The sequence below is a fragment of the Pocillopora verrucosa genome, chromosome 5 (genome assembly GCF_036669915.1).
Source record: "Pocillopora verrucosa isolate sample1 chromosome 5, ASM3666991v2, whole genome shotgun sequence".
NCBI classification, from domain to species: domain Eukaryota; kingdom Metazoa; phylum Cnidaria; class Anthozoa; order Scleractinia; family Pocilloporidae; genus Pocillopora; species Pocillopora verrucosa.
Genome location: NC_089316.1, coordinates 15,103,500 through 15,117,376, shown reverse-complemented (window position 1 = coordinate 15,117,376; position 13,877 = coordinate 15,103,500). Strand labels below are relative to the sequence as shown.

Genomic DNA, 13,877 nt, shown 5'->3' with positions numbered 1-13,877 from the left:
AACCTTCAGGCTTAATATGCCTTGTTTCAAGTTCTGAGAGGCATTTTGATATTTTCTGCTTGCTTTCAGTATGTTGCATCATTTCTATCGAGAAGGGAAATTTATGTGGCTATTATCTTTCATGATCGATTTATAAACCATCGTCTGTTTGACAATTAAATGCTATAAAGGACGAATTTACTCTTCTTATGTAATGTATACTATATAATAAACCTAATACATCACATATAGTCAGTCCGTACGGTATATAAACAATCGTTGCTTTATATAAAAAATCTCACTCGTTTTCTGCGTTCACTCCCTCGACTTTCGATAGTACGATCTCGTGCGTAAATACCATAAAGACAGACTTTGCACGAATTATTCTATCTACATCATATGTACTACCAGATATCGATGAGTGCCTCAATAGAAGCCATGCTTGTGACGTGACTGCGAATTGTACCAACACTGACGGCTCCCACATCTGCACCTGTAAGGAAGGATACACTGGGGACGGACACTCATGCCAAGGTATAATCATCACGTAAGACTTTGCAAATAGCAGAATGATTTTTCCCACAAATAAAAACAAAACTCTTTCTTTGAAAACTCAGAAATTTGATGTTTGTCTCTGTCAAGTAACGTTTCGGCAATTCCTTTTTGTTCTCAGATGTCAATGAGTGTAGCGATGGCAACCATGTTTGCCATGTCAATTCGAATTGTAACAACACAGATGGTTCTCACATTTGTACTTGCAAGGAAGGATACACTGGAGACGGACAGTCATGTCAAGGTGAATAAGAGTTGCCTACACTAATTAAAACAAGCAGCTTTGCACATAAACTATCGCCCATGGAAATTAGCCACATTTTAGAGGCCTGTTTTCACGCACCACTGTCATATTGCTATGGCGTTACCTCTTATACATCACTTATTCTTCTAGATATCGATGAATGCAGCAATGGAAGCCATAATTGTGACGTTTATGCGAATTGTACCAACACTTATGGCTCCCATAGCTGCACCTGTAAGGAAGGATACACTGGAAAAGGAGAGTCATGCCAAGGTAAAATTAAATTAGACTTAGAAAAAAGCAGAATAACCATTCATCACAAGTAATTGCCTTGTTATCCAACAAACTGGCCAATATATTGTTTTCTCTATTCAGTTGCCCTTTGCAAATCTATTGTAATCATAGGTATTGATGAATGCAACGATGATAGTTAAGTTTTTTTATGCGAATGCAAACTGTATCAACACTAATGGTTCTCATAATTGCATCTGTAAGGATGTATACATTGGAGATAGACAGTCTTGCCAATGTAGATTAGAACTGCGATACTTCATGTCGAGCAAAGCAGCTTTCCATAATAAGTAATGTCTTCGTAACTGGGCTCATGATCAAGAGGCAGCTTAAAGATTTTCACGCCCCGACCTGGTATTTCTATTAAGTTACGGGTTTCACCATATGTATATCATATCATATCATATGTATACATACACATTTTTCGTTGGTTTAAAATATAATACGCTCGAATATTTTACGAGTTGCCTAGTATTTTTCCCAGCCCAGGAGGATCGAAGATAAATGAGAGCGGTGAACAATATCTCTTCTCCTATTATATTTTATAATAAAGTTCGGATATAACGCGCGCTGTCATTGGTTGAAAGAGCGTGCTCTATCAGAGTATAGAGCATAGAACTGAGCTAACATGAGGGGACGCAAATCGTCTGTACTGTAAGTATCCCGGAGAGTCCCCTACATTTTCTTAGACTTTTAGTCTAAGAAAATGTATGGGGACTGTAAGGTGTCATAATCCTGTTGCTGCTGACATCGATGTGATAGATAATTGCTTTTGCACTGTTTTCTTTGCCGGCTTATACTTGTCATCAAGTTTCAATAAGACGGCTATCATTTTTCACAAGAATAATGAAGTTTTCGTAAATTGTGAGATTGGATGGGATTAAAATGGGATTAAATCACTTACAGAGCTTGATATGTACTTACAGTGCAGACGATTTGCGTCCCCTCATGCTGTCACGCCATCTGCCAATCGTACTATGTTCGACCTTTTCCGGTACTTCTTTTTAGCTTTTTCCCGATAATTGAAAGTGAAATTTCGGAACTGAAGCGAGCCTGCAAGTAGCAACAGAAGAATCAAGAAGTGGGAAGAAACACTCGACTACGTCTCGTGTTTCTCCCTACACTTCTTTCGTGCTCTAGCCGCTTCCTGCGTGCTTTATAACAGAACAGAGCACAGTCAAGGCTTCTCTATTTGTTAATTATAATAAAGTTCGGATATAACGCGCGCTGTCATTGGTTGAAAGAGCGTGCTCTATGAGAGTACAGAGCATAGAGCTGAGCTAAAGCTGTCACGCCATCTGCCAAATTGTACTATGTTCGACCTTTTCCGGGACTTCTTTTTAGCTTTTTTCCGATAATTGAAAGTGAAATTTCGGAACAAGCGAGCCGGCAAGTAGCAACAGAAGAACCAAACAAAGGTTTGTAAACTTACCAGGCGCCGTAATTTACGTTATTGAAACGTGAGCAGATACGAAAATCCTCAAAGGAAAAACAAAATAGACATTCCGAGTTTTGAAGATTTTCACGCTCAGTTAGATTGAAAGCTTACGTACGGAAATAAAAATCAAACGCAGCTAACACTCGTATAGTATATAAAGTTCAGAGTTCAAATACAAAACTGAACAAAACAGAAATGATGAAAAATATAATCAAACTGGCATAACTGTTAAAATTCATTTTAATCATGACGGTGTCTGCGCGAATGCTGAAGTCCATCGCGGCTCGCTTATCATGGCGATCTCCGGTCATCACAGTAAAGCAAGCCCCAGAAACTACATCGGCCGCCCTTCGAGTAAAAAAATAAGAGCTTGCTCTGATATCCTTTCCGATGCGTTGAGTGGAACAGAACAGAGCACAGTCAAGGCTTCTCTATTTGTTAAATAAAACATCGAATGAGGGTTCATCATTTCACTATTACCTGGTATATTTTTCTCGAATATGCGGCCACTCTCGGATAACTACCCCCACCCCCCCCCCCACCCTTCTCCTCCCTCACTTTTTTAAATAGTATAGATACAAGGAAAACCTGTTTCTACTGCCACACTTTTTTTTTTTATAACTTTTCAACCTTCAACAACAGCGCAATCAGTACAGCAAAACAATTTTGTTTTCCATTCCAGATTTTTCTATGTTCATGTGCATGCAGAGTTCCTTTATGTATTATCTATTCTTTTGATTTTTGTCCTATTGCAGAGATAACTTAAGAAGCGCCCCTCTCGACTAATCGACAAAGCGCCCACCCTACAAATAAGTGCCCCCTCCCCCTCTCCCTCAAAGTTTTTGTCGAAACTTACAATAAGCGCCCAAGCACATATTGAAAATGTCTATCATTTCAATTATTGAAGTACACACAATATCGGCTGAGGAACTAAACGTGTATCTTGCGGAGTTTATTCACTGTTTTCAACTTAAAGACAGAGACGATTATGAACACTCAGGCTTAACATGCCTGGCTTCAAGTATCGAGAGGTATTTTGATATTTTTTGCCAGCTGATAGTATGTTGCATTATTTCTATCGAGAAGGGACGTTTGAATGGTTTAAATCTTTCATGATCGATTTATAAACCATTGTCTGTTTGACAGTTAAATGTTATAAAGGAGGAATTTACTCTCCTTACGTACATGTAAACTTTATAATAAACCTCATACATCACGTAAAGACTGTCCTTACGGTACATGAACAATCGTTGCTGTATATAAAAAATCTTACTCGTTTCTTGCGCTCACTCCCTCGATTTCCGATACTACGAGTTCGTGCGTAAATACCATATAGATAGATTTTCTATGAAGTATTACATATCTATATTATTTGTAATACTAGATATTGATGAGTGCCTCAAAAGAAGCCATGCTTGTGACGTGACTGCGAATTGTACCAACACTGACGGCTCCCACATCTGCACCTGTAAGGAAGGATACACTGGGGACGGAAACTCATGCCAAGGTATAATCATTACATAAGACTTTGCAAATACCAGAACGAAGTTTCCCACAAATAAAACAAAACTCTTTCTTTAAAAACTCAGAAATTTGATGTTTGTCTCTGTCAAGTAACGTTTCGGCAATTCCTTTTTGTTCTCAGATGTCAATGAGTGTAGCGATGGCAACCATGTTTGCCATGTCAATTCGAATTGTAACAACACAGATGGTTCTCACATTTGTACTTGCAAGGAAGGATACACTGGAGACGGACAGTCATGTCAAGGTGAATAAGAGTTGCCTACACTAATTAAAACAAACAGCTTTGCACATAAACTATCGCCCATGGGAATTAGCACACACTTTAGAGGCCTGTTTTCACGCACCACTGTCATATTGCTATGGCGTTACCTCTTATACATCACTTATGCTTCTAGATATCGATGAATGCAGCAATGGAAGCCATGATTTTGACGTGAATGCGAATTGTACCAACACTAATGGCTCCCATAGCTGCACCTGTAAGGAAGGATACACTGGAAAAGGAGAGTCATGCCAAGGTAAAATTAAATTAGACTTAGAAAAAAGCAGAATAACCTTTCATCAGAAATAATTGCCTTGTTATCCGACAAACTGGCTAAGATTCTATTCAGTTACCCTTTGCAAATCTATTATGTTCACAGATATTGATGAATGCAACGATAATAGTCAAGTTTGTGATGCTACTGTTAACTGTACCAACACAAATGGTTCATATAATTGCATCTGTAAGAAAGGATACATTATAAATGGACAGTCTTGCCAACGTAGATTAGAAAAGCGATTCATGTCGAGCAAAGTAGCTTTTCATAATAAGTATTGTCTTCGTAACTAAGGTTATGAACAAGAAGCAACTTAATGATTTTCACGCCCCGACCTCGTATTTCTATTAAGTTACGGGTTTCATTATATGCATGCATTCACATTTTACCAAGATTTAAAATATAATACGCGCAGATATTTTACGAGTTGCCTGGTATTTTTCCGAGCGCGAAAGGAACAAGGATAATTAAGAGCAATGAGCAAGATTTCTTCTCGTATTATATGATAAACCATCGAATATGTGATTTATTATTAGTTCCTCACTTTTTTAAATAGTATAGACAGAAGGAAAAATCTCTTTGTACAGCCACAAAATTTTCAACCTTCAACAACAGCGCAATCAGTACAGCAGAATAATTTTACTTTCAATTTCAGATTTTCTTAAATCTTTATGTGCTTTCAGAGTTCCTCTACGTATTATCTTTTATTTTGATTTTGATGTCCTATTGCTGAGATAACTTAAGGCGGGGTTCCACCTGAAAAAGTGACATTTTTGCATCACTTGTGACAGCTATGGTTTTCATCAAAATCATAGCACACTATACATCATTAGAAAGCTATCGGCCTGAAGATTATGAAAATGTGTATTTGAATGCGGTATTTTTTTTGTAACCTGATACCAAGCCCCTTAAATAGCACGTGCTGTGGCTGACCTGGACCTACTTGAGAAAAGATTTTTACATATAGTTTCACATGAAACATGAATTTTTACTATTTTTCTCAAGTAAACAGATTGCTTACTGGGATGAATGAAGGACTTACCAAAATTTCAAAATGTGAAGCCTCAACACCCATCTAAAGTTGCGCAATCAAAATTAGACAGCATTTCTTAAAATAACCTTTTTTCTAAACACTTATGACAAATTCCTTCATTCATCACAACTAACTCAGTGAAACCCAGCTAACCTGAAAATTTCAGGTCAATAGATCAAATCCCTCTTGAGTTATCTCTTCTCAAATGCAAAAATGCCGCATTTTGAGAAACTTAGCCTTAAAACTTCAGAAATGGAATAATTTGGACGGGACTGCACAGGTACTTGATGCGTTTCTTTTGTAACCATTCCCAACAGAAGGAAAAGCACTATCATATTTTACCAACACAATCAATCCTTGTATAAAAAAGAGATGAATGTAGGCCTAAAGAAAATGGTGATAATGACACATTTGTATTCAATAAACATTCAAAAATCTCAACTGGCAAAGGGAGACTTGATGGAAGGGCTTACAGGACAGAACAACGTAGTTGAAATTGGGGGAACCGAGAAAAAGTCTGGTGAGTGGTAACATGAAGGGCCTGTCTCTAGAACCACAAGACAAAAAGACTAAGGTTCCCAAGCTTATGCGCGGCAAATTTTTCTCGATTAATTTTTTTAATGCTTATGATTTTACAGATATTGACGAGTGTAAAGGAAGTCACTCTTGTCACGTGAATGCTACATGCACGAACACCCTTGGATCACATGTATGTCAATGTCACGCTGGATATACTGGAAATGGACAAAACTGCACAGGTGAATTTAATCTCTTCGCTACAATATATAGAACAGTCCTGCATGACACGTTCGACCACAGTGCTGCACCATTCAGCCGCGTTGCAAGATAATTCGACAATTTATTACTAAGAAATTCGGTCATTTTGTCCTCATTTAATATATAGTGAATGATACCCGGGTTCCCGCTGACTTGGAATTTCTCTTCGAGTGTTCAACTGGCTACCTCATGAGTGAGAGCAGCAAACTAGTGAGGTATCGAGTGAGAGAATAATAAACAGATTTAGCCAAGCCTAAAAGCGGTGATGTGATTAGCTATACGAACACAATAGGCCTTTACTGAGAATATAAGGCGACTTTTTGAAAAGAATGATATAATAGGTTTCACAATCCGCGAAAAAAAGTCGTAGTCGTATATCCACATTTTTTTAGATATTGATGAATGCCAAAAAAATACTCACGATTGTCACCTGAACGCTACTTGTCAAAACGTTAATGGATCCTTTGTGTGCACTTGTTTATTTGGATTTAACGGAGATGGACGGAACTGCACAGGTAAAGGCCTTTAGATTGTAATTGCCTCGTTATGACCTTACTTGTTTGTTTGTGTTTGTATTTTTAATTGTTTGTTTAATTTGTACGTTCCTTCTTTGTTTTTTTTTGTTTATTTTGACAAAGTAGTTACCCTTACCTTAATATTTTTGACCAATGGTAGAAAATGAAAATCTTTAATCCCAATTAAAAGCAAGAGGATAAAATGCTCTCAATGTTCAAAATAAGGAGGTTTATACATGTATCATGCTCCAAGAATCGTGATTGAAAGCCTGTGATTTCTCAGATATTGACGAATGGGCAAGAAAACCTTTCTTGTCATGTGAATGCTAACTGTACCAACACAATTGGATCACATGTATGTACATGCCACACTGGATACACTGGAGATGGACAAACTTGCTCAAGTGATTTTGATAACTTCCCTTCAATGTCCAGAAAAGCCCTTTATGACGGAAGAGAGGCAACCTCCATTGCTGCTCTTTCTATACGTACAATCCCAGCAACTCAAAGTGGGAGGTAATCTGAAACGTCTTTTTAGCTCAAATTATAAGACTGGAAGTAATCAAAGATTTATCCTAAAATTCATCCCTTATTAAAAATTGTGGATTGTTTTGTTTTGTTTTGTTTTGTCCCATATCCTTTGAGACTAGATTTGCAGTATTTTGGAAAGGTATTCATTATATCTTGATTCGCCAAAACATTTTTCATCATAACATCTAACTCTGGGTTGTGACGTGGTGCACTTGATCCCCATCAGACATTGACGAGTGCTCACAAATGAACATGTGCGATAAGAACGCCTCTTGCAGTAATACCCAGGGCTCCTACAGTTGCGCCTGTAATCCTATATACATTGGGGATGGTCTGACTTGTAAAGGTTAGTCTCTTTTAATCCATGCCTTATATATTTTTTAGAGATGGTACTGGCTGAACTCGCTGTAAATAATGTTGAGTGAATGGCTATTCTTGTTTGGCCATGTAACAAATCACGTTAGTTTTTAGTACCCTTTAGTTTGCTTGGAAACGTCCATCGACAAAACATCGGGGATAAAGAAAGATAAATTTGATTTTTTACATCATATTTTTGGACTTGAAGGCATTGTTTTTGTCCACCAGGAGAGAAAATAATTTATTCTTGATGATGCATAAATGTTCTGCAAATGTAATTATATTGATGATGTCTCAATTAAACAGAAAAGTCTGATTGGTTAAAATCGATATTGACTGTACTTACGATTTTCTCACTCTGACCTAATAAGGTAATTCCTCAGGAAAAAAAAAAAAGACATCTAACAATTTTTTTAGTCTGCCTAAAATAAGAAAGGCAGGTCACCTTGCTTGTTTGAGAGAAATGACGGGCAACACTTACCTCGTTTATGCCACTACTAGCAATTTTTCACGCGCGTCATTTCAAGGTACATTTTTTGGTAGCTGGAATCAAGGGATTTCGACGTAAAAATTAAAAGAAAAAACTTAAAAGGTACAAAGTCTCGAGCGAGTGGAAAATTTGATATGTAATTTGTGGAAATTATTTATATACATTAGTAATTATTATCACTCAAAACGTTCCTCACGTCGTTGTTTTCAAGGTAATGATTTTCATCATCAAGTAACAGGCTTTGTGCACGTTTTGAGCTATGTCTTCTTTTCTTTTTTTTTTTGCCTTCGACAATTTTCTTAATTTCTCCAAGTTGAAGGGGAAGATTTGTACAAAAAAATTATGCAATTAAAAATAGAGGTCACCCCGCTCGTTCAAGAGCTAAAGAGCATTGTGCCTGTTTGCATAGTCCATTTATTGAAAAGCAATACCGTGTTCTCGGAATGTGTGCGCTTACTTGCCTGATTACGTGATTTGTATTCGCAGTACAGGATGCCCAGTGCAATACTGAGGAATCACCTTTAGACTGATAGCAAGATTCAGTTTGTTTGTTTTTTTTATCTAAATAGTAATATGCATTGAACCATTACAGAAACAGACAATGGGCGTAGCTTTCTTTTTACAAAATTCTCAGTTATTGACTTTTTCCTTATCGACAAAAGAAATTTTTTCATGTACACGCCCGAAATCGGCCTGTGGCAAATCTTCCAGTTGTCGATTTTCGTTCTCAACCACGAGAAATACCATTACCCAGGTCGAGGACCTAACTTTAGGTTTTTCTTTTCGTATTTTGTTTTACTTCCCCTTCTAAGAAATTTTGAGTGACATTGTCTGTTAGAAATATGAATTTTTCTTTGTTTTTTTTTTGCAGCCATAATTCAAGAAAATTTCAACATACGACCCTGGATTGAGAACGGTCAACGCTTTGCCATTCATTTGTTAACCTGACACAGCTGATTGTGAAATTAAACACATGTAAAAAATTATCGTAATATTACACACGTGTTTAACAAGGATTTCCCGGCTCTTCTCCGGGCGGGAAATCGTTTTAAACCACCGCAGTTTATATAATAGCGTTTTTTTTCTTAAGCTTTTTTATAACGAAATATATTAAACATCGCATTAACTGAAATTCAACCTTTTAGCCGATCCGTGCTATAGTTACATAAACCTGAGCGATGCTGACAGAAAGAGCACTTACAACACACCCTACGGTGGAGAAAAATGTGACTACGATTTATTCGGGAACTGGTATCGTTTTGTGGGAGATGCAGGAACAAAAATGCCAACCCAGTGCGTACCGGATTTCAGATGTGGTACGGTATTCCCAGGCTGGCTAAAAGGTGGTCACCCCACATTGGCAGATGATGAGGTTTACTCCGAGGTCTGCTTTACCAGACGTGCTGATTGTTGCAAGAAATCAATGAATATTAAAGTGAAAGACTGCGGATCCTACTTTATTTACAAACTACAAAAGGTATATGCTTGTGATCTGCGTTACTGTAGCACAGACTAAATGCTATAAGCAAGTTATTCTGCAGAGCGAAATGATTCACAAATCGATTTATTGGCATATGTACATTATTGTATAACAGGGACTTTCAGAATTTCACATGATCCACTTTTTATGATTAGTGTTAAATAGTGAATAGTTTGAACAGAAGACTACCTTTGGACGGCGCAGTTTGATCTTCCAAGTAGGAGTACTCCAGAGAAGTTGTGACAGAAGGTTGTCAGTAATAGTGACTAACGTTTCTATAACCTCAGCGGAAATCATCATCAGAGTCGATTCAACAATTGTTGTTTATCCGAGTGTTAGAACACACTCCCCCCCCCCCTTCGTGGCAAACTTAAACAACTATGGGCATTAGTGAGCTTTCCAATAATCTTAGTATGACCTATATCTATTCCAATCGAAGAGCTTCACTAAGTAAGTTTTAAGCACAACTTTGAGCATTGTATTTTGCTCATTACAAAACGCTTTGGACTCTTGATGTTTACTCAGGTCGTTAGAGACTAAAGCAGCTTTTAATACCCACCCATTCTGGGCATGTAATTGTTATTCTGTCTGAAAGCCCTCCACTATGGATCACGGCAGTCCGTGATTATGAGCCAGTTGTTTATTATGTTCGGTCATGCTTTCATTGGCATCATTATTTACAAGGATTTTTAAGTCCTATTAGGTGTGTTGTGGATAGAGACTGTAAATAATTTCAAAAATTCTTAGTCACTATGACATTCATACTCAAACTTTCTGATGACATAGCATGGAAAACTAAAACATTCTGTTAGGTATGTAATTATGATGTATTTCTGCCACAACAGTTGTGTTGTAAGCTTCGAATTCCGGAATGTTTTAAAATACGTCGTGAATGTATATAAGGACTCAATCAGCTAGGAGTGGTAATTTAGTTTTTCGGAAAAGACTGACTATAAAGGAAGCTCTACCGAAAGATAGCTCAGTACTGTGATATCTTTCAAAAATTTTGTATTTTGTGGGGATTTGGAGGCAAAGGTGAGTCTTTGGTTTCCGTAGAGAGCTAAGTTATAGTCTGTAATGGGCTTAAGTAAGTTTTTAAATGACAATTTTGTATTGCCTATATGAGTAGCTCCTGAAAAAGAATTATTACACGTTGTTTAGTAAAGTAGTTGTAGGAGTATAGTGTTCCTTATTTCGATTAAATCATACCTTAACAGGTGAGTCTTGCAGGAAAACCTGTTGAGCAAAATTTCAATGATGTCTACGCTAGTAGCTCTTATACAAGCCATTCCCACAAAAAACAAAACAACACCAGCAAGAGGTCCGAAATGACGACCAGTTAAAACCTAATTTAATAATATTTTCAGGCTTATTTGAGTGTATGTGACCTGTAACAGAGAAGGTATATATAACTGTCACTGAGCCTGAGACAAATAGCACGTGTAAGTAATCAGAGGTTTGCATGTCTTTACTGCACTATATCAATTATCGTACTGCCTAAAGTAGTGGCCTCTGAGAAAGAATTATTACACGTTGTTTAGTAGTAAAGTAGTTGTAGTAACCATAGTTATAACTGTCACTGAGCCTGAGAGAAATAGCACCTCTCAGTAATCAAAGGTTTACATGTCTTTGCTGCACTTCATCTAATAACAATTAGATAGCTGCAATACAGGAAGCAAGTTATTTATTTCGTGTTTTCCGTTTTTACGCAATAATTATGGACCATATTCAGGTAGTTCTCCGCATCAGTCAACGATCAAAGTGTCTGACAAGGATAATACTTTGTAAGAGATGGAAAAATAACTGAGGTTGACCGTGAACAGTCACGCAGTTGAACACTGAGCAAACGAAAATCCAGAGAGTAACATGGTAGGGTTTGAACCCGGGACCAACAGATTACAATTCTAGCGCGCCCTGGCCACTGGGTCACACTGCCGTCAAATTTTAGAACTTCAATAAAGAAGGTTAAAAACTTTGGCTTTTTATTCCCGTTTCAAAACTACAAAGTTTCAAACCAGTTTCCAGAGGCGGAGCAAGAAAACAATACAAAACAAAAACAAATAGTTTAAACAGACTCGCACCGATTCTCGATTTTCCACAAACCAACAGGATTTATCAAAATGGATCGCTCATACGTTAGTTTGATTCAGAATTTGATATAGTGGCAAACACTTTGAACATGGCAGTCACGAAGTGTCACGATAGAGCTCATTTCAGCAATTGGACACGTCAATTTCGCATTGCTTGGAATGTTGTGATAATATTCACTGAGGTTTGATCATTCTAAAATTAGACGTCACTTTGGTTAGCTATCTAATCATATTTTCAACTTGATATTTTATTTTTAAACTCAAGAAAACATAGATAGACAAGTACTTCAAGCTGATGCGAGTTCGTGCAAGTTGTAAATAACACTTTTAAATGGTCGGGAAACTTATCAGTAGATTATTTTGTTATGCTAGCTTTAGCATCAAAGTTAAACTGTGTTTATTGCAGTTTCTCGCTAGGAAAAATTCAATGTTTGTTTGTTTGGCTTTTTTTTCTGGTAGAATAATTTCTATTTGAGCTCAGTAGGAGAGCTGTTATTACAAAAAAACTGCCCCCGTTCGAATAATAAAAAAGACGATTACGGCGTGAAAAATAAATCTTCAAATTTCACTCTGAGTTGAATTAGGAAATGTTCATTCAAATGTTTATTTTTTTCTTCCTATGTCCAAGAGGGAAGTTGAAAACAGATCGAGCCACGGACGTAGAATATTGGCTGGTTTCTTTATAAACCTGAGAAAACCATCAGAATATGGTTATGGTTATAGGTGGGCTAATGAAAGGAAACTGATAGAGGTTGACTAATTCCGAGGATCAACTTGATAAATTTTGTTGTGCTTGGCCAATTCAAACTAGCTTGACGAGAATTGTCCAGCTCCCAGTCAATAATATACGCTAATTTTACACGAACCATTTTTAGAGAGTGTTCTGCTGTGATTGAACGTCAAAGTAAATGTAATGGACCTTTCAGACGGCAAAACGTAAAGAATCTGTTAATCCGTTTTCACACAGGCACAAGCTACACAACATTGTAAGTTTCTACGATTTTTGATAGGCCTGTGCGGGATTTGCAACCATAACCTCTGCGACACCGGTGTAGTGCTCTACTAAGAGAGCTAGCGAACCCACTGGGAGCTAGTAATTACGTTGGCTTTATAATAAACCCGTGAGATGATGAATCGATCACTGTGAATGTATCAAAGTCATATATGTGAATTGCGAATTAAGAAATTGATATGAAAGCGATCTGCGCAGTAATGAACACTACTTAAGCAGTAGTGAAAAAACGATGAAAAAAAAGAAATAATGATGAAAATCATATTAGCTCAGTTGGTGGTACACTGCACCGGTATTGCAAAGTTCATGGATTCAGATCCAAACTTTTCAGGCTTTATTTTCACTACTGGTTAAGTAGTGTTCACTGCTGCGAAGTTCACTTTCATATTCATTTCATAATTCCCAGATTCCCTACATAATTTTAATATATTCACAGCCATTAACTTTCTTTTCTGTGTTGCAGTCAAGAATGTGGTTTTGTTGAGAGCCATCTGTAGTCATTTTGAGATCCCTGTAAAATTGAGAGACAAACTGTCGGACGTGATTAGTGATTAGACAAACTGTCGGACGTGATTAGTGATTTTCAATGAGTTTCTCAGTAGACTTATGTAAACAATGTCTTATACGGTGGCTGAAAGTGTAGAATATGCTCTACAGATACAAACTACCTTTACTTCCGATATCAAGTTCTGACGGTGTTGTTATAGTGCATTATATTATAATATCTAGTAGTCAGTGAAATGTTTTGATGAAATCGATTGAAAATTTACCAAAAGCAACACTTATAACATCTGTTCATACCAAGCATGTGTCAAGTTTTTAACACGTTGGTAGCCGCTTTCTCTGGCTACTGACAGGTTGCTGTTCTGTGGACACAATCGACGCGGAACCGAGAGAAGCAAGCTCAGGATATTTGAAATTGATTTATTAATTATATGATATCAAACTCCAGGTAAAAGCATTTATTCTTTTCGTCCAAAATTTTTCTCCCCAAATATTACATTGGGATACAAAATAAAACCATA

General features: G+C 37.1%; 1 protein-coding gene across 1 annotated transcript in view; it reads left to right on the top strand.

The window, feature by feature from the left end:
* LOC131773433 (fibrillin-3-like) overlaps positions 1-11,633 on the top strand; it is a 164,204-nt gene extending 152,571 nt beyond the window's left edge. Inside the window, exons 12-21 of the mRNA XM_066166627.1 lie at positions 391-513; positions 653-775; positions 926-1,048; positions 3,889-4,011; positions 4,150-4,272; positions 4,424-4,546; positions 6,239-6,358; positions 6,770-6,892; positions 7,650-7,769; positions 9,142-11,633. Coding sequence (XP_066022724.1) covers positions 391-513; positions 653-775; positions 926-1,048; positions 3,889-4,011; positions 4,150-4,272; positions 4,424-4,546; positions 6,239-6,358; positions 6,770-6,892; positions 7,650-7,769; positions 9,142-9,218 — 1,178 coding nt within the window. The 3' untranslated portion in view covers positions 9,219-11,633. The remainder of the gene's footprint in view (positions 1-390; positions 514-652; positions 776-925; positions 1,049-3,888; positions 4,012-4,149; positions 4,273-4,423; positions 4,547-6,238; positions 6,359-6,769; positions 6,893-7,649; positions 7,770-9,141) is intronic.
* The last annotated feature ends 2,244 nt before the right edge of the window (positions 11,634-13,877 follow it).